General features: G+C 43.9%; 3 protein-coding genes across 3 annotated transcripts; 2 read left to right on the forward strand and 1 right to left on the reverse strand.

Annotated features, from left to right (window-relative positions):
- Nucleotides 1–1,260: 1,260 nt before the first annotated feature.
- On the reverse strand, nucleotides 1,261–15,251 carry cnot10 (CCR4-NOT transcription complex, subunit 10). The gene is made up of 19 exons (XM_070911581.1): nucleotides 15,236–15,251; nucleotides 14,005–14,096; nucleotides 12,997–13,158; nucleotides 12,701–12,851; nucleotides 11,936–12,075; nucleotides 11,265–11,348; nucleotides 11,092–11,175; nucleotides 9,532–9,649; nucleotides 8,415–8,558; nucleotides 7,360–7,562; nucleotides 6,476–6,597; nucleotides 5,620–5,799; nucleotides 4,909–4,989; nucleotides 4,192–4,305; nucleotides 3,939–4,069; nucleotides 3,822–3,854; nucleotides 3,451–3,578; nucleotides 2,412–2,487; nucleotides 1,261–1,757 (listed from the first exon to the last, which is right to left on the reverse strand). Exons 1-19 carry the CDS (start codon nucleotides 15,249–15,251, stop codon nucleotides 1,597–1,599), a joined length of 2,220 nt encoding a protein of 739 aa, XP_070767682.1. The 3' UTR covers nucleotides 1,261–1,596.
- A 2,393-nt stretch (nucleotides 15,252–17,644) lies between these two features.
- Nucleotides 17,645–19,656, forward strand: calhm6 (calcium homeostasis modulator family member 6). The gene is made up of 2 exons (XM_070912639.1): nucleotides 17,645–18,190; nucleotides 19,222–19,656. The coding sequence occupies exons 1-2, from the start codon at nucleotides 17,645–17,647 to the stop codon at nucleotides 19,654–19,656; spliced, it is 981 nt and encodes a 326-aa protein (XP_070768740.1).
- Nucleotides 19,657–21,972: 2,316 nt separating this feature from the next.
- calhm5.1 (calcium homeostasis modulator family member 5, tandem duplicate 1) lies at nucleotides 21,973–23,740 on the forward strand. Its single transcript, XM_070911702.1, has 2 exons — nucleotides 21,973–22,535; nucleotides 22,834–23,740. The coding sequence occupies exons 1-2, from the start codon at nucleotides 21,993–21,995 to the stop codon at nucleotides 23,221–23,223; spliced, it is 933 nt and encodes a 310-aa protein (XP_070767803.1). The 5' UTR covers nucleotides 21,973–21,992; the 3' UTR covers nucleotides 23,224–23,740.
- The last annotated feature ends 283 nt before the right edge of the window (nucleotides 23,741–24,023 follow it).

Raw genomic sequence — 24,023 nt, forward strand, 5'->3', positions numbered from 1 at the left:
TTTTCAAGGTGTAAACCTCAATTGGCCACTCGCTGACAAGCTGCCTTCATCACTCTCTTGTAACGAAAATGAACAGTTTGAACCCATTCCCAAAAAGTCTGTGGAGTGTTAAGAGCACTCACAACCGCATGGAGTCGCGTGCGGAAGCCCTGAGATGAAAGTGAGAAAAAAAAAAAAAACTAAGCCTGATCTAAATTGTTTTCTCTCCTGTGTTTATGACTCAAGAACTGGCGGCAAAGTATCATCCAGGATCATTTTTCGAAGTTACCTTTTTTTTTGTGTGTGAAAGGATCATTTTTGTTGTTTTAATGCTCATTTTGGCCACAAGAGGCCAAAGCGCACCGTTACCCCATGTTCCAAATAGGACAAAGTATTCATGTGTTCTTCTAGGTGGGTTTTACATGCTGTATAATGTGTGTGGGGTCTTTCTTTTGGCTGGAAAGGCGAAATCTCTTCTTAAAACTTTTCTTAACTGATGGCATTTGTTGTAACTGTTTAAATTATTTTGATTTTGTTTTAGATTTCATGTTTTGGATTTCATCACATTCTTTGTTTTTACTGTAAAGAACACAGTAACTATGTTTTAAAAGGTGCTATACAGCTAAACAAAGTTATTATTATTATTAAGAGAGAGGCTCCATACTTCATCACGTAGGTTAGGTATTTCTTCTGTTGATCATTGATGAACCTAGTGCAGTGCCCACTCGGAACGGGCCGATTGCTTGGCACCAGGCATGACTGCTTGCAGCGTTCTCGAGAACTGCTCATCCGATCAACACACACACACGACACACACACAGAACTTCCTTTATAGTTAGATGATGCTGCGCCACCTATTGGCCAAAATGGCACCAAACCTATGATCATATCCACACGTCCGCCAAATGTGGGCGCAGTAGCACAAGGCCTTCGGGAGATGTGTCATTATTTGTAATATAAAGCCGTGCATTTAATCCACTGCACTTGAGCAAACTTTGGAGGACCAGCTATAACAAACCTGTATGGAATATCAAAAATCTGACTTTTTTTTCCCCCTGGCGTGGTCCAGAGATGTTTTGTACTAAATTTGGTGCCGATTGCTCAAAATTTAGTCGTGGAAAATATGGATTATTTTTACAGACCCACAGAATCCAGAAAATGTTTTGTTTCTGAGACTTGCGGTTAAAAAAACGTAAAAGGTCGTTGCTATAGCGCCACCGTCTGGTGGAGTCGATCGGACGAGCGGTTGTCAAGGTGATCGAAGGACAGACAGACAGAAAGACAGAGATTCCTTCCTTTATATGTCCTTATTACATTCACTGTGGCCCAAGATACTGTAGGTATTCAAGAGTGTAAACACGTCATACAGTAAATAAAATTTATTTTCATTGTTGAGACGACACAGATTCCTCAGTCAAATGGAAATAAAAAGTCAGCTGGTCTCAGTCCATGGACACCGCTGCAGCTGAAGCGCTTCTCTCCTCGTCAGTCATTTCTTACGGCTCCTGATGCTGAGCGGAAGCAGCTTCATAAATATAAAGGCTCCTCAGGGGTGTGTGGTGTGCGGGGTGAGGGTGAGGGTGGGGGTGGGGGGTGTTTAGAGGTGGCTGTGAAGGCTCATTTGCGCTGAACTTGTGTGAAGGATGAGGGCAGCTGGATGGGCTGGACAGACTGGAAGGGCTGGACGGTTTTCTTGCGGGAGTCTGGGGAGACCCTCTGGACCGCTGTGGGCAGCAGTTGGTTCCGTTTGATGATCTGCAGGGCCAGCTGGGTGTTTCCTGGGGACACATGAACAGATCTGGGGGTTATTATCTCCCCCGCTTTTAACGAAACAAAAAGGAACATCGGGTAATGAGCTCCGTCGTTCAGCACAGCTGGACTCATTAGGACGCTAATTCAAGTATGACCGGAAGAAGATGAGACTGCTCGTCATTGTGACACCTGAGTCTTAGGCTGCATTCAGAACCGAATCCGGCGGTTAATGCAGGGTTGTGCGGCGGTGTGGGAGTGACTGTACGCGGCCCATTTGTGTGATGTTGGGTGGTGGTAATGTGCTTGAATGCAGTTAGCGAACTGCCTCTAAACAACAAAAAGAGAAGAAGAAGAACTACAGCCATTCCTTGTGGCATTATACAGCATTTGTAACTTGGACAGTTTTTGAAGATTCTGTGTTGTCCTCAATGTTTTCCCTTTTATAAATCTCTACAATATGAAAAAGAGCATTTAGACATAATGCTCTAAAAGCAGCAAAATTCATCTGTGCTGTGACCACTGCTGGTCTGATGCAGATTGTGGTTGTACAAGGGTTGTTTTTGTTTTTTTTGCCCCACACCAGAACGGGAATTAACATGAAGAATCTCCTCAACAACTTAACATTGCTCAGACGAGCTGTATAGACAAGAGTGTTTGTGAGTGTCGGCTGAAGGTCTGACCGTTCTGTAGCTCCAAGTAGACTCCCAGCAGGATGGCTTCAGGTGGAATCTCCTTGGTGTTCACCATAGATGCAGCCTGACAACACAAAATCACAACTGGGTGAATTATTACTTCACTGCATAGAGATATTATATTAAGTCAAACTACTGTTTCCAAGGTCAAGGATGAACTTTCATGCTCAAGAGAAGCTTTGTCATGGATTTGAATGCGACTTTTTACGGCCTTTGTATATACACCTTACTTATACCTCTGTATCTTAAATTGCCTCCATGAGCTGTGTCACTGCTGCAGCGCCACCTGCTGGCTGTGTTGGTGAGCAGTCAAGCTACAGTAACTAACTTCCGAACAGCTTTGTCTCACATTTGTCCCTCCGATCTGATACATACCTAGATACATGGGCTACGATATGATTCAGGGACGATACATTTTAATATAGAGCGATTGGGTGATGCGATGCAATCCGATATGTATATATATATATATATATATATATATATATATATATATATACACACACACACACACACGTTAATGCAGGCATTCATTTTCTATTATAAATGAATTTAAGCCAATTCTATAAAAGTAGCATTGCTTACCTTCAAATAGATACTGTATATTTTATAAAAGACCAGGGAATCTCGAGTGTTTCTGTTGCTCTAACAGACTGACAACAAATTCTGTAACAACAAGCAACGTTCAAGACGCAACTGTTTGTCGCCTACGTGACACGTTTCCTCAAACAAGACTCCAAAGACCAATCAAACGGGTACATTTTGATGAAAAACTTTCACAAACGCGTCTACGAGGACAGCTACGTAACCACGGCGACAACAGACGCATTCGGCTCGTTAAACTGAAACACCCGCATAGGTTTCACCGTGCCGTCTCGCCAGGTGAGTGTTGACATATGTCGTGCTACCGCGGTGCTTCATCGCTGTTCTACAGACCATACAAATGTAGACTGAACCATAAATGCTGTACATACAAAAAAAACCACACAACTTCAGACATTACAGAAGTCACCGCTGTCGTGGTTACCTGCTGCAAGCACTTGCGGGCCTTGTCGTACTCGCTCCTCAAGCAGTAGGCGCTGCCCAGGTTGAAGAGCATCATGGCCCGAGCTGATGTCACGCTGCTGGGGTAACACAGGGGAGTCTGCTTCCCTGCTGCAAACACAGGACATACGAGAATGGAACCACTGCAGTAACAGCCTGGTTGTATGTATCATGTATGCTGCTTGATCATTTATGAAACTGTATTGTACATCAGAATTTCATTCTTACTACTGCTATATGCAACTATTCTTTGTCTGCTATTACTCAGATACATTATGTCATTTGAATCGTTCCTGTTTCAATATCCTATAGGTGAGATTTTGAAGTAAAAATCAAAAAACGAGGTAGACTCACAGGACTCGACAAGCTCGTCTCCTTTGTCAGACCCTGTTGAGAAAAACAAAGCAAGCCTTAAGGAAACGAGACTTTGCATGTATGTTTTGTAGGGTGACGTGTAAAACACCCACAGACCTTGGTCTTGCTCGCTGGTCAGAACTCCCATTGACACGTCGCTGACATTCTCTGGGTTGAGGTGAGCGATGGCGTCGGAGATCCTGTCCAATGAGATGAGGGCTTCGGCGGCGTAGAGGTGACCCAGGAACCTGAGCACACAGACAGCGGAGGAGGAGGAGGACAAACAAGGAGTCAAAGAAGAGGCGGACACCGCTCTCACCTTGACTGATCAGTTCAACGACTGGGTTTGAGAAACAGAGCCGGCACTTACTTGAGGGATCCAGACACCTTGGTTTGATGGAGCAGTTTCTCGGCGTGGTTTAGGGCCATCAGGTTGTCTCCCAGTGCTAACGCCACATATGCACTACAGGCCAGGATGGAGCACCTACACATCAAACAGTTGACATTACTGATTACTGTCCAGCAGCGGCGTGGCGTGACTTTTCCATTAGGTGGGGGCTACTAAAAAAAATTGGAAGGTTATCTGCCATTCGGTCACGTAATAAAAAACTATGCTAAGAGTCTCTACGTTTTGGTGTCATTTTCACTCACTCACTCCTCTGTTTCAGTACTTCATCTAGCTACTTGGGCAGTGTTGCCAGGTTGGTTCAAAAACGTAAAAATAATATGAATATTGGAAAAAAAAAATATTAAGAAATACTCCTGCATTATGACAAATCAGGCCAAATTTTTGTTAACCCAGCCAAGCTCATTTTTACTGACATAAAACCATCCTACAGCCACCTAAATGGGCGGAAAATCACCCAATCTGGCAACATTTCTTGTTATTTTATGTGAGAGTAACAACTTACCCATAACAAAAAACAATTGTTCATTAAAATATGTATTTCACAATTGGAATTGCAATGGACGAACCACACGCCACTGCTGTCCAGCCCCCTGGGCTCTACAAGTCATTTGATGCTCCTAAATAAAGACGTGGTGTGGCAGTGGAGCTGAGGGGAGAACAGACGAGAAGTCTCATTACCTGAGGTTTTCCACCTCCTGTTTTCTGAGAGGAGACGATGGCGCTGCAGACAAGAACTTATCAGCCTCCTGACCTTTCCCACTGCAAAAACACAACAGCTGTGAGCAGAACATCTCCAACACAGTCATACTTAACTACTCCACAACCAAACATCTATCACATTACGTTGTCACAATCTGCCCTCATGCGGATATATAATGAGACACTTCTAACACACATCTCCTCATGCAGTTTTAACGCTACCACGACAACTCGTATGTAGAACCATGCGCACACACAGGTATGCGAGGCCCATACAGTATTTATAACACAGCAGGTCATTATGATGAGCTATATCATGTACAGTTGATGAGTTATTATCATATATATATGTTGTAAAAGAAATATAGGTTACATACAGTAAAACATTTCAGTCTATGGATTCACAGTTGAGCATCTATATACAGTAGAATTTCCATTGATACTTGCAACTGCACACAAGTTGACTATCATGACACACAGAGTTTGAGTTATATACTGTCGTGTAGTAAACGCTAATGCATCTGTAACTCAGCCAGTACATTAAAAGGTCAATGAGGGTCCCCCCCACACGATTCTCCATTACTGCTTCAAACCAACAACGGAATGAAAACACAGGTGTGTAGGTGTGTGTGTGTGTGTGTGCGCGTGCGTGTGCATGCGTGTGTGCGTGCATGCGTGCGTGCGTGCCACCTGCAGGCGTCACTGTTCTCGCTGCCGCTCTCGGTGCTTCCCGACTGACTGGAGCTCTTGGAGCCGTTCTCTGTCTTGGTGTCCTGCTGCTGGTGTTCAGGCAGCAACAGCAGAGCGTTCCTCAGACAGATGGCTGCAAACTCCATGCTGGCAACTGGAATAGCTGCTGACTGGCCCTCACTGTACAAACGAAAACACACATTCGGCTCAGGCTGATTCTAGTCAAAAAGAGCGTCGGGTCGACATAAGCAGGGTTAACTACTCATTAGATATTAATCAGTAAGTGTTATGGTAGCTGGAAATGAGCATAAAACTATCTACAAGGCATGTCAAATACTTCCATTTCATAAAATGATTCTTGGGTTGGAATATTTCACTCATGCAGACACAGACATATTGTACGTATTGAGATATTGTCCTCCAATAGCTTTCTAACTGACAAGACCATACCAGGGTTCTTTTTGGCAGATTTTAGTTCCTACAAATCCTGTATACTTTAAATGAGTTAATCATTTTTAAATGCATTGTGAAGTTGTGTAGTGTACTAGCTGTTTCCCCCTGCTTCCAGTCTTTACGCTACGCCAGGCTAACTGACTCCCGGCTCTAGCTTCATGGTTAATGCACAGACACAAATTGATCTTCTCACCCACGGCAAGAGGGTTAGGAAAATGTTGAACTATTCCTCTAAAAAGACAAAACCAAGATTGACAGCACCCGTTAAAAGTAGTTACAGTGTCAACAACTAATATGTAGTGCGGCTGCCCTCTGCTGGACAGTAAAGGCAAATGTCTTAAATCAGTAGTTTCACTTGTGCCGTTCAGGCGGGGAAGATGGACTTCTCAGAGTTGACACTGACCTGTAGATAGTATTCTGGGTAGACTGGGATGCCAGAACGATCTTGCGATGATAGCCCTGCCCGACAATAGACTGAACTATACCTTTTTTACAAGGTAAACCTTTACTCTCCTGCTCCGACCCCTGGAAACAAACACAGAGACCATGAAATAACTTAATAAAAAAAGGGATACAACACATCTTTATTGTTCCTTGATCCAGAACATAAACCACTTTTTAAAAATCAATTGAGTGTAAGGTTGTCTTCTTTAACAACAAATACTAACACTATATTAAAAAATATAATTAACTTAATAATATTCAATAATTAATAATAACAAAAAAGGAAAATCCAGTAAGGCAAAAACACTCAAAAGTAGATTTACCGCCCTGCAGTTGTAGGAAATCTGGAATCACCCAATTCATTCTTAAATTATGGCTGAAAACTTATTTTGAGGTCACAGTGACCTTTGACACAATAGTGTCACAATGGTCACAATCTCCCCTTCTGTTCCAGAGTTATGGTGTTGAATAATGACCAAAAAGGGGTTGGTTTTTTTCAGAACATTGTGATGTCACAGTGAAGTTTAAAAAATGTCATCACTTCATTGTTGTATCCCATTAAACATCATCGTCATAATTACTTGAATTATGGCAAAAAAAAACAAAACACCAAATTCTAATCAGTTCATCTTTGAGTCCAAGTGCACGGTTGTGCCAAATTTGAGGGAATTCCTTCGAGGCGTCCCCTGAGATATCACGTTCACGAGAAAGGGACGGATGGACGCAAAACCTGAAAACAGAACACCTCCGGTCGCGCCTGTCGCCGGCGCAGATGCATTAAAAATGACTAAACTAGGAAACAAAGCCAAATTCTAATCAGGAAGTACATCGGTTAAGTCATACCCCCTTGTTGGCAGAGATGCAGCACTCTGCGAGCCGCAGCCACAGTCGAGGGTTGGAGTGGTAAACCTGCACCGCCTCCATCAGACACTCGAACGCTGCGAGAGGCCTGCCGATGTGCAGCAGCTGAATGCCGCAGTTGTACAGCAGCTCGTAGCGCTTGTTGGCTAGTAGAGCACACATGGGGATGCCTGTGAACTTCTTGGCTGGTTAAATGAGAGTGACAAGCAGGAGAAAGGGACTTGTTACTATTTGGGGACCCTTAGTTCAAAAAGATGCATGGGTGAGCAGTTGTTTGAATGTGCAATGTGGTATAATAGTTCAACCATAAAACACCACAAAAAGAATGTGCATTTCTTGTGTCAAATACAAAAAAATATATATATATTTCTGACTTCTGGGGTATCTTTCCATGCAGATAGTTTTGATGTCATTTGTCCAGGTTTTGAGATGCTTCTCTGAGATTTCTGTCCACCACCCAATATAATGGAAGTGAATGGAACTTAGTTTATGGTGCTCACAGCATGAGGACATGATTTAGAAAAAAAAAACCCACAGACCTCTCTGTCAACATTACAATTTCTTTGGTAGAAAGTAGTTTTGGTAAAAATGCTGATTCCCTCAGACTGATGGATATCTAAAAACCTAGACAAATAAAGCCAAATCGATCAGCATTGAGAGATGCCGCTACAAGAGAAGTGTGAAAATATGTTTTGGTTGTTTTTTTTTGTCTATTTCGTTTAAACGTTGCACAAAGTAGCTTGTTCTTTTGCAATGAGAGGCTGTAATCAGTTTGGATTCCAGTGGTGACCAGCTGTAACAGTGAAAGTTTTTCCATTTTGTTTAGCCATATTTTGATGAAAATCATTCAAACATTCTGGCAAAACAATGTTTGATGTAAAGCTTGGTCACGCTGGAATCCACTGTTAATCCAAGATGAATAGAGCTACAAACTGTTTACATCAGGTGAGTGCTCGATAAGATTAATTAAATGTAGATGAGCATCACTTGGACACTTAGCAGATTCAGTCAGGAGAAGGTACTTTGCTGTGACCTACATTGCCCGTTGTCTCCCAGCTGTGCGCAGGTGTGGTCGTTCTCTTGCAGTGCCTTCTTGAAGTAGAAAATGCCCAGGTTATGTTTCCCCATTGCAAAGTGAATGCAGCCCAGATTGTTCCAGAACATACATCGAACACATTCACCTGAATGAGACAAGTCAGGACACGCGCACAATCCATCATCCAGCACATATTAAAAAAATCATTAAATGTCAATCAATCAAACATCTCCAATGAACACATTCTCCATGCACCATGAACGTTTAGATTTTATAGATTTAGCCAATAGAGTGCTGCAGGAATGAGTCCTAAAACCCACATGAGTCAGCATTTTTACACTTCCGGTTCCCTCGTCTGGAAGTCAATGGGTTTTTGGTTAGGTGCCTGAAATAAGGTCTGTGGTTAATACAAGCTTAAGAGATTTCAACGTTTTATTCTACGACATAAAATCCGTCAGTAGATACCCCCACCCGTGACTTTTGAAGCTTTCACGTGTCTTAAAAAAGGCGGTTTGCTAACAAACGGCTAAATGAGACTACAGAGGTTGTCACGGACATTAAACGTCTTCATGCCGAACACGGAAAGTCATCTACTCACTAGTCCGCCTTTACAGCCTCGTTGTGTTTATACTCTATATCTATCTGTCTATATATCTATATCCATCAACATTCTCTTAAAAGTGAAGCTCAGTGGTGGTGACGTTGATGAGTAATGCGACCGTTATGTAGTTCCTTTATAGCCTAACGTTAGCTTTTTACTTCTGGCGATTCCATTTACGCTTCAGAAATCATAAAAGTGGTGTTCATTAGTGAAGATTATCTCGCTGAACAAAACGTGTAAGTATCATAAACTGTTTGTTTTGCCACAGAGCTTATTTTCTGCAGTAATCCAAAATCCCATGGAACAATCCCATTGGCTTTTAGTGGAGGGAACCAGGGCGATGCTAACTTCCGGGTTGGCCTACAAAAATACGTCACCCCTGCAACACTATGATACATTAACAGTCTGAACCAGGGTAAGTCAAACCAAAACTAGCTGTTCGGCTTTTTAACACCAGGCCCATCAGAGGAAGCCAGCAATCTTGAGGAGTAGTAGGTAAAGAAGTTGTGGTAGTCACCTGTCTTGATGGGTCCAGGATGCTCTGCGATGTTGGAGCTGTTCAACAGCTTCACTGCTTTCCGGTAGTTTCCTCTCAAGTACTCAAAGTTACTTTTGAGGAAGAGTGAGGGTGCCGACTGATGGAGGGGACAGGAAGCACAGGTCAGAAAGAGAGCCAGGAGAGGAGGTATGCACTGATGTCACTTTTCCACATGATAACCCCCCCCCCCCCCCCCCTCACCACCAGAGTGGCCAAACAAACCAACAGATGGCTGCTGTGAACTGATAGAGGTGAGATTGAAATAGACAAGGACCTCTACAACACTGTTGGATAGCCAAAGGGGCTGTATTCACCCCTGATCAGACCCCTCATCAGGCTAAAAAGTATCTCCTCACTGGCAGAGTTAGGAGAAACTCCTAAAAATAAGGGGTGTGTCAGTCCTAACTTTAAGACTCCTAAGATTTTGGTCTAAGAGTAATTCACAAAGCATTGCAGTGATAAAAGTAGTTTCTCAGTCAGTTAGAGGACTCCCGAGTCACTGAGACCTGCTCACAATCAGTCCAGTGCTGCAGGTAATGGGGCCCATAGTGTCACTGTTTTGGAAAAATAACAAAAATGAACTTAAAAAGCATATTTTGATGGCTCGTTAACCATGAGACGATATATAAATAAAATAAAACTGAATTCAAAGTCAAAATTCTGAGTAAGTCAGCATTCTACAATAACATCAGCGTTCTAGAATAAAGTTAGAATTCTAGAACATCTGACCGCCCACCTCAAGTCTGGTTCTGCTCGAGGTTTCTGCCTGTTAAAAGGAAGTTTTTTGTTGCCGCTGTCACCAAAGTGCTTGCTCATGGTGAGGAACTGTTGGGTCTCTGTAATAATATTAAAAGTAATAAAGAGTACGGTCTAGACCTGCTCTACATGTCAAGTGTCATTAGATGACTTTTGTTGTCATTTGGAGCTATATAAAAAAAATTAAATTGAACAGTTCATTCGGTGGAAATTAAACAATCACCGAAGCCGATTTCATAGTTATAAATCACAAGGGCAAACTACGGTATAAGAAGGTAAAAGATGAGTGTCCTGGTGGCGTGTGCTAGGTGCTGTATAAATACTGTTAAAGTATCAACGGAGATACAGCAGGTCAATCACAGCACCACCCATCAAGTCTGTCTAAGTTATTGGAGCGCTCTGCTCAGGACTACTCTTCAGGTTTTTTGAGGTAGTTCAGTTCGTCTCAAACAGCTTGTTTCAGACAGAGGGGGGAACTGAGGGGCTGCAGAAAGGGCCAGGAGAAGATACATAAGGACTTTTTGAACTGTGAATCATGCAAAGCTGCTCTAGTGGAGTCCCAGAATAAAAACATAGAGCTGAAATGAGCAGAATACGGGACCTTTAAATGTTCGTTCCATGTGAATGCATGGTGACTGTGTTGACATTATTATTTGCCATTGTCATGCTATGGGGGGGGGGCATATGATGGTATGTTGTCATCATATGCATATCCCATTTATTATATGCCCTCTCCGTCACTGTTAAACAGTGTAATGACACAGCGCCAACACTGAGACTCACGTTCCCCGCTGTGTTCATCACGGATTTGATCTCCCTCTTACAGGCCTTGGACGACTTCATCTGGATGTAGGCTCTCACTTTGTACTGTAGAGGAAACAACAGTCAGTCACAGTCAGCACAGAATGGAGACTGAAACGGAGAAACGGTGGATGTTGAAATCTGTGAGCTCTTGCCTGGTGCATCTTTGATTTGGCTGCCTCGATCATGGTTGTGAATTCTGCCTTCTGGTTTGCTCCATCTTTGTTTGAACTGTTGTTCTGAAAATAAAGCACAGCCCCCAAATTAGTGAACTGCACACTTTTACATCTGATTTGACTTTTTTTCTTGATAGAAAACATCTTCAGTTTGTGGCCTCAGACGCAATGACATGACTAAATAAAATTCTTCCCTGTTGTGGCCGTTCAAGTGGCAGCACTCAGATATTTTGATTGTTTAGTTAGAAAATTGAATAAAACACTTAAAATCTTTTTTACTCTCAAAGGTTTTCAGACAGGTTTGAGGTAGAACATAGAATGAAAACCGTTGACAGTGAGGTCTGTGTATTATCCAGTGTAATCGGGACACTTTCTCCAAAGACATGCTGCTGTTGAGTTGTTGTTTTTTTTTTTAAATGTAATCTTCCCATGCTGTGATTGCCGCAAACTAAATTCCATTTACGTCCATTATATTAGGACGAAGGCAGAAATCTCAAAAGGCAAATGTAGCTTAGAAAAAATGAGGTTAAAAAGAAGATGAGTTTACACATCTGTGCGATCCATTCATCGCCTCCGTTTCTCTTTCTATTGGACTTCATTAGTGATTTACCACATTTTTCTTTTAATGACAATGTAGTGCGTTGGGGTACCTCTCCTTTGCCGTTCTTGTTGCTTCCTTGGACAGACAGTTTGTCCAGCACAGCCAGCAGATGGAGGGCTTTCTCTGGCTGGAAGGTGAGCAGGTACAGATCCACCAGCAGGAAGCACACAGCCTGAGCAAACTTCTCTTCTAGGACAAATAACACAATGACTCCATGCCAAATTCAAGCTGTCACATGGACCCTTATAAAATATCCACATATCACTGTCACAGAAAAACTGGAATACTGTGGTGCCCTGTAAAGAAACAGGACTGAGGTCGAGACAACTCCTTAGCTTTTTGCCTTCAAACCCTAGTCTCCAAGCATTCAATTCTAAGTCAATTCAAGTCTCTAGGTAGCCGAGTTCAAGTCAAATAGTCCTCAATTTTGCAACTTTTTATATGCTATACACGACTTTAAAACATTCACCTTCATGTTAATCAAAATATTCAAACATTTATACTGCTGATGACACTGGGTTTGTGGTATGAAAAGAGCTGAAACGCTGATTCTTTTCATCACTAATGGTTATGTTACTGATTAATTGATCAATGACCGATTTATTCTATGAGATGTCAAAAGCTATGACGAATGCCCATCACACAGTCTTCACGTCATAGGCCCTAATTTTTTCACAACCAAAAGGGTATTCACTTACAATGATGCTGATGAATGCAATGAATTGCAAAAATGCAATTGCAATACCGACTGCTGATCAGGAACTAATTAACAACATCAGCAGTAGTAAAACCCATGTAAAGCATAATAACATACCAAATGGTTCCAGAAACTGGTAGAGCCTCTCTCCTATGGAAATGGCTTCTGAGTACTGCCGCATATGATAGTGGATGATGGCTTGGTTATAGTACAGCAAGCTATTTTCAACATCGTCCAACCCATCAACGTCCTCTGCTGATGTGTGAACCTGAAAGATAAAAGATAGATGTTTGATGAACTCTGAGACATCGCGAAGAAGCAAAGTGCTGCGTTCGTCGAGAACTTTCACTGAAATGCTAATTCAACATGAACTGAAAGCATGAGAAAAATACGACCCACATTTCAGCAGTTACCTGGTTCTTCATTGCCATTAGAGTCTGCTTCAGAGTCCCTGTGGTAGTCTGACCGCTTGTGTAAAACTCTACAACAGCTTTATTCATGGCAATCTTGTAGTCCTCTTTGTTGAGCTCCTGCAGGGCTTCAAGGTGTTTGAGAGACTCGTCGTACTTCCCAGCCTGTGAGGAACACACGGGCCTGTTTCACCAAATTTGCAATCTGGGACATAATTTCATATTCATTTTGAAATGTTTCACAATTCAAAATCCGCTCCATATTCGAGACCCATGCATGAGCCAATGAACAATTTGTGAGTGGAAACCATTGGTACAACATGACGCTGTCACCATTATCTACCTTGCAGTGCTTGCAAATCGCTTTTATGAAAACAGGCCCCAGGTCAGTGAATACAGCATGGACATGACAAAACTACTGCCATGGTTTATTCTGATCATTGTGAAACAACCCTTGATCCCCAACCCTAACCCTACCCTGAACTCAAGTGTGCGCCATGGATGGCTGCCTTGTGTGTCGGTGCGCATTGTTTTGAAGAGCTCATGAACATCAGGGAAACAACTTCCGCTGATTTATTTCCCACTTTTCTCACATCTTCCATGGAATAATTGGACAATCTGGTCAAAGGCGCCCTCACCTTTGTCCGTGCTGTGAAACGCCAGAGGAGAGGGACTTTGCACTTCATTACCGGGAATATTTCTCTCTAACGTGCGTTCACTGTGCAACAGAAAGGATGACCCTCAGCTACTGGTGGGCAATAACAGAGACTTCACTTTCCGTTTTTGTTTTTTTAGAGCCCGACCGATATCATTTCTCTCTGACAAATCAGTCACCTTTCAGTATCGTCTCAGCTCACCTGGAACCTCGAGGGAATACAAAAAAAACAAACAAACAAAAAAAACAGTACTACCCACACCTTTTGCCAATGGAAAACCAAAAAAAGAACCAAGTCGAGCCATGCCATACCATGGAGTGGAAATGAGGCTCAGGAAGGAAAGGAGACGACTTACCGAAAATGCATCATATGCACTGGCTGCCACTTCTTTCTCTTGGTCTGTCATTCCAGGTGATGATGAGCTGTCATGCTTTACCTCATTTTGTTCTGATCAAAATGAGAAAGAGAGAAAAAAGTCAAACTTACATACCATTGGTCTCCAACCAAGGCTAAAAGTACAATGGGGATGAGCGGTGTTGACAGCCTGTATTGACTGAAGCTACACTAAAGTGGCCACTTTATTAAGTACACCTTGACCCCAGAACAGCCTCAGTTCTTAATGGCATGGATTCAACAAGGTGCTAGAAACGTTCCCTAGAGATTCTGCTCTGTGTTGACATGACAGGCTGGTCAGCTGTGCATTCAGGCTGCAAATCTCCTCTCACCACTCTCTGTAAACTCCACAGGCTGCTGTGGAGATCAGCAGTGTGTGAGATCCTCAGACCACCCCGTCTAGCACCAACAATCATTCCACGCTTATTCTGAAGCATTTTCTGAACAGCAGAACCTCTTCACCATGTATGCACGCTTTTTATGCATTTGACTTGCCGCCACGCGATTGGCTGATTAGATATCAACATTGAGGAGCAGGTGTACCTAATGTAGTGGCCACCGTGTGTACATGACGTGACAATTGGTGTATAATTTGGAAGCCTCATTCAAAATTCTGCCGTTTGATGGCCTCGGACGCAAAACGTTCGTTCTGATGTCACGTCACCTTTACAAATTATACAGAATGCATTTAATCCATCTAAACGCAGCTGACTTGGGTAACGCTAACATCCCAGGCAGAGCATTGGTTCACCCGGTTAACTGCTAACTGTTGGCAGAAGCGCGTGGGATTACACGTTCGTACTGCTCGGTGGATTGTACGCTCGCCGAATTCACCAAGAGATGCTCAAGGCGTTAACGCCAGGAGTCGGAAGACGTGTTTAGGTCGACACTTTAATGCGACATTTCTGAATGAAGTTTTGCCTGAACGCGTCTCCAGGAAAACATGCATCTCGGCTAGGCTAACGTTAACTGGGACAGGCGGTCTGAGAGGGTTCCCTTGCGTGGTTAGGCTACAGAACACAGCATAATAACCGAATGACCACCTGAACGTCACACGAGGGATTCCCTTCCAAACACACGACCCAGTTACTAATTGGACAAGTTGCATTAAAAGGTGCATCTGTTCAAGGAGTTAAAGCTAACGCAAATTGACCATAACTAGCTAGCCAGCTAGTGTTAGCCGACACACTCACCTGTATTTTCTGCCATTTCTGGGGCCTTTTCAAGGACAGTTAGAAATCCTTTATTAGTAGTTAAGATTAGATTGGATTAAATTCCGTTGGCCGGCGGAGGAAACGTTAAAATTATGCGTGAATACTTAATCTCCAGTGTTTCATGCAGAGGATGGCTAGCCGAAATCTGTCGGGTCCGCTCTTACTGATTCTTCTTTGCTGTTTGGTTACTTCTTCTTCTTCTCCCTTGAGTCTCAATGGCGGTCGGCAAACCAGCTTAAAGACGCATTGCCGCCACCCACTGGACTGGAGTGTGGCAGAAAATAGGCACAAAACAAAACAAAACGAGAGAATAAAGAAATAAAGAAAAGAATAAATAATAAATCTCGATTATTCCTGTTATTCTTAAGTAATTAATTAGAAGATGGCGTCCTAGCAGATTCTCCAGTGTAATATTGTGGTTACCATCATTTAGTTCTGGTATTAATTCCCTTCATTCTTCATCATATCTATTGCAATCTATCAGTACGTTTGACCGTTTTTGGTTTATTACAGTGCGTGCATAGTCCAGTAGGGTGCTTGCCTATTCTATGGAGTGTTTGATTTAAACCTGTATGTCCTTTCTCAGACAGGTAATGACCATATCTTCCCCTGGGCCCCCGCTTCATATTCCCCCAAATGTCTATGTTTTTGAATGCTGCAGATGTCTTCCTGCGTCACTTAAATGTGGCATATGACCAAGTCTTTTCTTGACTTACCTATGTTTCTAAATGATGAATTTACTTAGAATTATACAGAAATCTCCCACTGCTCTATTCCAGACTATTCCCTTGACCTCTGATTTGCTTACTGGCACTTGTAAATGTATTGCATCCTTCTGTAGTGTAGTGTAGTAGTTTTGCCTAGTCTAATGTGCGTTTTACATGGGATGGTTTCTTTTCTGGGACGGAAAATTCATCTCCAGTCGTCTGATATTCTGGATCTTTTGAAGCATGTGTACAAATGTGTACACGCTGGGAGTAGTGCTCTCTTACATGAACTGAGAAAGCTGTTTGGTTATGGTTTGTAACGAACATGTTATAGGGCAACACCGCCCCCTCCCGTCATGGACAGGTAAATACAAGGTTTGATTAGTAATTCGAACAGCATGAAGAGCATTTTGCATCATGTGAATGCTGCTTACTCAACATATGTACATTTCCAGTAATGTAAGTAGTAATTAGAGTGTCAGCTTCCATAAATGCATATGACCTTGGTATAATAATAAAGCAAAATAGCTTTAAAGGTCCCATATCATGCTCATTTCAGCTCTGTATTTTTATTCTAGGACTCCACTAGAGCAGCTTTGCATGATTCACAGTTGACAAAAGTCCTTATGTATCTTCTCCTGGCCCTTTCTGCAGCCCCTCAGTTTCCCCCCTCTGTCTGAAACAAGCCGTTTGAGACAAACTGAACAACCTCCAAAAACCCGAAGAGCAGTCCTGAGCAGAGCGCTCCAATAACTTAGACAGACTGAGCAGGTGGATGAGCGTCCCTGTATTCGGTGGGTGGTGCTGTGTCTGGAGCAGATGACCTGCTGGGGGGCGTGGCTGAGGGCGGTGGCCATATAGTTGTGACATCACAACCTTACAGGAAGTCCTGGTGACTTGTTTAAAGGCGCAGTTTCTGACTACGGGCTGTGTTTCATTTCTCTGAAATGGACTGAGCGTTTTAATAGTTTCACAGTAGTTATACAGCACCTAGAGCTGCTTTATGATCAAATAAGTCATGGGAATCTCGCTTTCTACAATTTGGGACCTTTAAACTGGGTGCGCTTCTGTCAAAAAAGTCAGACCTACAGCAGAAAGTAAACCCACGAAGAAACTACTATTGTTTTTTTCCCCTTTCATTTAAAATATGTGCAGAACAGTCATTAATTGTTTCATCGCTGATCTAACATATGTCTGTCATTCATATAATCCAGTCGTGCTGAGTAATAATCATAGCGGCGGGTGTGAGTGTGGAGGACAAAATGCAAATCAGAAGCTGCATCCAAACATCTCATCCACGTGCAATGACCTCATTTTAATTAGTGTTTCTCATAAAAAATCTTTAAGTTGCGTCTAATTATTAGCCCACATGTTTGGGCATCGTGTCCATCCAAAAGTAACTCTGAAATATTGCAGTTAGAAAGTTTTGACCTCTGTTGTAACTGTAGCCCGCATTACGCACGTTCCCCTCTTGTTTAGCGGAACGTGCGTAATGCAGCGGGTGTCACTATGCACCCATGAATAAACCATGGTGAGCAGAGTTACTGACACCTGCAGGTGCTGGTGGACTGTGCGTAAGGGCCGGGTGTTGACGACAGACGAACAGGGAGAAAAAAAAAAGGTGGAAGTGAAAGTGTGACCGTTTTGAAAGCATTTGCTCCGTTCCGCAGCAAAACCAGAGATGGATAAGTTTAAGACGGTTCTGAACATTGCCAACAAACAGACCAACCTTGGTTTCGGGTTGGTCGCCCTGCTGACAGCAGGTGGGGAGCAGATCTTCTCCTCGGCGGTGTTCAGTTGTCCCTGCAATGAGCTGAACTTCTTCTACGGCGTGGTGTTCCTGCTGGTGCCGGCTCTGGCTCTGCTGCTGCTGGGTTACATCCTGAGTAAGAAGACGTGGAAGCTGCTGACGGGTCTGTGCCGGCGCAGGTCCAAGCTGTGCAGCTGCAGGAGGCTGGCCGCCGTCGGAACGGTCCTCTTCCAGATCAGCGTCACCGCGCTGGTGGCACCTTCCAGCTGGATCGCCGTGGCTCTGCTCAACGGGAACTACTTCGAGTGCGCTATGACCGGGACCAAAGTGAGCGCTTACAACAAGCATCTGTGCGGAAACAAGACCTCTATGGTCCAGTGTCAGAAGGAGCTGTACGGGATCCCCTGTGGGACAAGCAGCAGCCTACCGCAGGCTGATAGAGAGGATGTTCAGCGCACCCTGAGGGCTCAGTCTCAGGTCAGTGCTCTTACTCTGTACCCCTCCAACAAGGGCAACTTTATTTTATGAGATTAAAGTTCAACCTTCTTTGTCTCAGCAGAGTGGTAAACTTCCATGTGGGTATCATGATGATGATGATGATGATGATGATATTATACTGTAATACATAGGCTATAATACAGACATATGTGTTGCCATTGTATTGTAGCTTCAGTGTCAAGAGGTTCCACCCTACCTACCTACCTGGGTCAAAGGGGTGGGTGGGTGGGTGGGGGGGGCCTCAGGATGTGTCGAAAAAGCTCTTCCTTGACTGTACAGGTGCCAGCGGGCAAATAGCAAGACAAGAGTATAGCAGATACAATACAACAGCACGCACTTGAAATGAAGGAAGTTGTAATATATTTAAGTTGTTGTGTGTTTGTAGTATTTTCACATGTATGCGAAACGGTGTAGGCCTAAGACTTGATGAAGAAAGAAAACCCTGTAGTCAGGGGAAATTCACACAGGACAGAGACGTGCTGACATACAGTCCTTCAGTACGGAAGTTCACAATTTCACTCCTTGTCATCAGTTGTGGCTATTAACATGCAAAGTTGCACAAAACATTGCTCTCCTGTTACTTTACCCTTTTAATTTCCCTTCCATTTCGCCTATCAATGCGTGACAAATATCTTAACACCCAGTTTACACCCGGAATACTACTTTCTTTACATTAGCTAGCTGACTTCTGATGCGAGGAGTGCTCTTTCTAAACCGCCCCCGTTTTCGCGGGCAAGAGGTCAGAGCGGTACGGTGACGGAGGGACGGAATGCCAGCGTGTTGCACGCATCGTGGTTACACCTACCTGAGATCCGAACACAATGCGAGCCAGACTACCTACGGGTGTGGTCAGGCAGATCCGATCACATTCCGATAACGACGCATTTACATCTTGCAGTAACGCGTTTTTTGTTTTTCCTTGTCTGGACACTTTAATGCCAGGTGTAAATGGGGTGTTCGTGTTTAAACTGATTTTAACATCTCCTATCCATACCGTGTGTTGATCATAGATTCTGGGTTGGCTGCTCATCGCCTCTGTCATGTTGTCCAACCTGCTGCTAACATGTGTGGCTCGGTGCGCCTCCCCCATCAGCTACCTGCAGCTGAAGTTCTGGCGGGTGTATGCTCAGGAGGAGGGCAACATGATTGACTTGTACACCGCTAAGCACGCCAAAGAGCTCGCTGAGAGGAACCTGGCGAGCTTCTTCAACCAGACCCCACCTCAAAACATTATCACCCCTTCCAACAAGGATTGGGAGAAGATCTCCTCACTCTACAAGTTCAGCACCAAAGACCACTACTACAGCACCTTGCACCGGTATGTGGAGAACTGCCAGAGGACCGACAACGACATGATGAGGATGGCTTCTGTCAAGTCAAACGAGTCTTCTGACGTCAACCCTGCTGTGCTTGATTTTGTAGATGATGGCAGGATGGTTCTGTGAGGAGGTTTGTCAGCATCAAAGGACTGTCTGTGTTAGGGTTCGACCAGTTTACTGATATAGGGACTATACTGCACACTGTGCAGGTCTGGTTCTAAGGAGTTAATCCAAAGAGCCAAGGGGCAGTGAGAGATGAAAGAGTCTTAAAGGAGAATCTGTTAGCTGTAGTATCAAGCATAGCGTCCAGCCTCACCAATCAACTGCTCCTTGACACAGAAATGCTGAAAACGTACCAATATATATATTATATGGAGTTTAATGTGGACAATGTAAAATGAGCTGCATCAACAGTCATCGTCGTCTTCAGCATCGCCATTATCACATGATGCATATATCATCTTGATAGACGTGGTGGCCTAAAGGTTACAGCGGTGTGGGAAAGTGAAAGAGCATTTTCTGAAGAGCTGTGTGTCAAAGTTAAGAAATAGGACAGGACGTAAAACCGATGACCCGCACCAAGATGCTGCTGGTGTGTGGGCTTACATAGAAAACAATGGGTGTTTTGATGTGTGTCACATGCCTCTGTGTGCCCTTAAGATTCTATAGCCACCCTAGTGGCACAGTAGTGCTTTGAGCTAAAGGCTAATGCCAGCACATAGGCGTGGCTCACTAATGACATTAGCCGTGTCTCCATTCAGTTTTGAAGCAAATTTTCAAGGTCCCATATTCTGCTCATTTCCAGCTCTGTATTTTTATTCTGGGACTCCACTAGAGCAGCTTTGCATGATTCACAGTTGAAAGAAGTCCTTATTTATCTCGTCCTGGCCCTTTCTGCAGCCCCTCAGTTCCCCCCCTCTGTCTGAAACAAGCCGTTTTAGGCAAACTGAGTTGGCGGTATAGGCCACACTTTACGCATTGGATCTAACCTGCCAGTAAACAGAGCAGATGGTGCTAAAAGAAAGTTAAAAGATTATCAAGTTATTACGATTCATAGGGGCAACGTCCAAGCCAAATTAAAAAAAAAAAGAAGAACAGAAATCTAATAAATAACTGCATTTACGTAGGTCTTATATAAAAGGACACTAACATCTAGCGTAAAGACAAACCCCAAAAAAACTGTTAATGAAAAAAGTGAGGTGAGGCAATGAGTGTGAAGTCAGAGATTCATGCGAGCCTTACGCGCACCAGAATGACTTATTTACCATGTCTGTGTGGGTTTGCCGGGAAACTGTGTCAGCTCGATCGCTTCCTGTGCACTGCTGGTACACCGCATGCATATACGCGCACACGTTCGGCACATGAGCATCAGTACTGAGATGAACGTATTTATTTGAAATACGCGACGCCCTGTTACACAGCCATGTCAAAAGGGCAAACTGATGACTTTAACGACGCCGTTAGTACCAGCAGATAATGGATGTGTTTCATGTGTGTAGAGGATGTTCCACAGCTGCCTGTATAATGCACTCACAGTGCTTTGTGGTAATGGAACAGAGAAACCACCAAGAGGATGTGATCACTTCCCCCACTTCATTCCCTGCTTTGTCTCTCTGTCTCTGCAACTATGGTATGTTCTCTATGGAAACATTTCAATAGAATGAATGAATGCTCTCCTTTCTTTGTTGTTGTTGCATGATTTACTGTATGTGTGTTTCTGCTCCCCGCACGTTTCATCACTCCAGGTAAAAATGTTTTGATTGTATCCTCGAATGCACGCCGCTGATGTGCGGACTTGAGACTTGTTTTGTCCTGTGTGTGAAAATGCATGTGCATGAAGAGGAACGGATGGGAATAAAGGCGGAACAAACAACTTAAAAGTGAATAGAGACACCGTTTCTGTTCATTTGGCGCTTTTGTTTGTTTGTTTGTTTGTTTGTTTGCATGAAATTGTTTCCGGCTGCATTCCCGGGCCACATCGCCGTCGAAGGACAGAGACCGGTAATCATGAAAACTAGACCAGCAGGATTTTAGCAAATGACTCATGTCTCAACACAGTTAGAGCTGGAGAGGGAAGCATATAAAGAGGGATGTAAATGTGAACAGAGAAAGGGAAGTGGAGGGAAGTTTTAATTTTTTTCCAGTAGGGCTGTACCTTTTCTTTTAGAGTCAGCGCAGCAGGGACTTTTCCTTCGGAGAGGCAGTAGATATGGTGACTAAAAGAGGCATTGGGTGGGAGGTAGCGTCAGAATGGCTAAAGGAGGAGCCTGAAGAGAAGAGAAGAGAGCCAGCCAAAGGGAGGGGCACAGAGAGGCTTGGCAGATGTGTTTTGTCTTCAGCTGTGAAAGAACAGCAGACAGGAAATGACTGCCGGCTGCACAGGCACTCAACTTTTTCACTTCTCACTCTCTGTCTTCTTTTAATTTCTCGTGGAGTGTGTCCGAAACCTCTCCGCGGACACCATGGACAACTTCCAGACTGTCCTGCGTTTCTTCATGAACCAGAAAGCCACCATTGGCTACAGTTTCATGGCTCTGCTGACTATAGGCGGGGAGCGAGTCTTCTCCATGGTCTCCTTTCAGTGCCCGTGCAACCACGACCAGAACTTTGCCTACGGGTTGACTTTCCTGCTGGGCCCGGCCGCAGTGCTGCTGGTCCTTGGTCTGTTCTTCAGCACCAGGTTGTGGAGGCTCTACACCGGCTGCTGCCTCAATCCCATGAAGCTTTGCCCCCGTGGGAACTGCTTCGGCTGCCTCAGGGTGTTCATGAGCATCTTCACTGGGGCTTGTGTTGCTCCCATAATGTGGCTCTGTGTGGCCCTGCTCAACGGCACATTTTATGAGTGTGCCGTCAGTGGTCTCGATGATAACCTGGTGGTGGATCTGTTCTGTAAAAACAAGACCTTGAAGTGTCGGGAGGAGCTGGCCCGAGTGCCCTGTGACCGGTCCAAGCTGTCCGGTGATGAGCGCATGGAGCTGCTGCTGATGTTCAGGGCCCAGTCACAGGTACGAGACACACACCTGGGTCTGTGTGAGCATTTAGAGAACTGCAGTCCAACTAACACGGAGGATTAGAAGATTATTTTGTCAAATTACTGTTTTATTATCTTATTTAAATGGACAATAACGCCTAGTGGCAGCTTCAGTGTGAAAGTATTATCATCAGCCTTCAAGCACCCTTATCACTATAGGAGTTGTTAGAAGTGGAACTACTTATTGACTGTATTTATGTGAATATATGTGTTGCCTCGTGGGATTTAGTGTTGAGTGAGCTTCAGTTCACATCATTCCTGTATGCCTGCAGATACTGGGCTGGTGTATCATCATTATCGCTGCCGCCATGGGCCTCCTGGGTACCTGCTACACAAACTGTCGCTCCAAAGTCAGCTACCTGCAGCTCACATTCTGGAAACGCTACGTTGAGAAAGAGAAGGAGCACTTTGACGCCTTCGCTGTGGAGTACGCCACCAAGCTGGCCGACAGAAACCTGCAGAGCTTCTTTGAGAACAAGGACCCCGATCCCTTCCCTTTCCCCAACCACAAGGCCTGGGAGGAGATCTCTGCGTACTACACCTTTTCCACGAGCGCGCAGTATTACAGCACCCTGCAGCGTTACGTGGAGAGGACAGACAGGGACTTCACACCAGAGAAGAGGCCTGTCATGGACCTAGAGCATGGAATAGAGATGCGCTAGAGGAGGATTTGTGTCTGTTTGTGATTTTATTGGTTGAATAAAACACAGACATTCAAGGAACAGACAAACTGTGGTGAGACTGTTAGACAGTCATCACTGCTGGTATTTAACTCTAAGTCTATTGTATGCCCGGACTGACAAACCTGCCCTTTCAGTATGTTACTCCAAAGAATGTGACTACTGCCAAACTGCAACGGCACAAGCTCCTCTCAGCACACGAAATAAAGGGCATAACCACTATTTTATACATGCTAATTCTCCTAACTTCTGTAATACTACATGCATTTGAGGCCTTCTATTACTGTACTAACGAAATACTGCTCCCCTGAAAGAGACATGAGCACCCCAGAAAGCTGAACTATGTTTTCCGTAAGACAACAACATTTGAGGCCGTGGGGATGTTCATAGGTCTGGTCTGTTTGACAAAGTAATGCATGCCATTGCCTGGCCACTGTGTGTTGGCATTTATATTGTTTCTTGACTGAGAACAATTAAAAAAAAAACATTGCAACAGTGATTCATTTTTCGGTTTCTTCGCTGTCATGCACCGTGTGTGTGCAACCTCCCACCCCTGAAAAAAAAAGGGCTGACTGCAACTGACTGAGCCAGTCATGTCCTTGTTCTTATTTCTGAGAATCTGGGGGTTTGTAGCAACTTTCAGGACAGTGGTAGTTGTAGCCCATTTAAAGCACAAGGGCCAGAGTGGGGCCAGATAAATCAACTCTGAAACTAAGCACAGATTTTAGCAGTGGAGAGGTTCATGTAAATAAATAACATATAAAGAAAGACTGTGTAATGTG

Source organism: Enoplosus armatus, chromosome 9, assembly GCF_043641665.1.
Source record: "Enoplosus armatus isolate fEnoArm2 chromosome 9, fEnoArm2.hap1, whole genome shotgun sequence".
NCBI classification, from domain to species: domain Eukaryota; kingdom Metazoa; phylum Chordata; class Actinopteri; order Centrarchiformes; family Enoplosidae; genus Enoplosus; species Enoplosus armatus.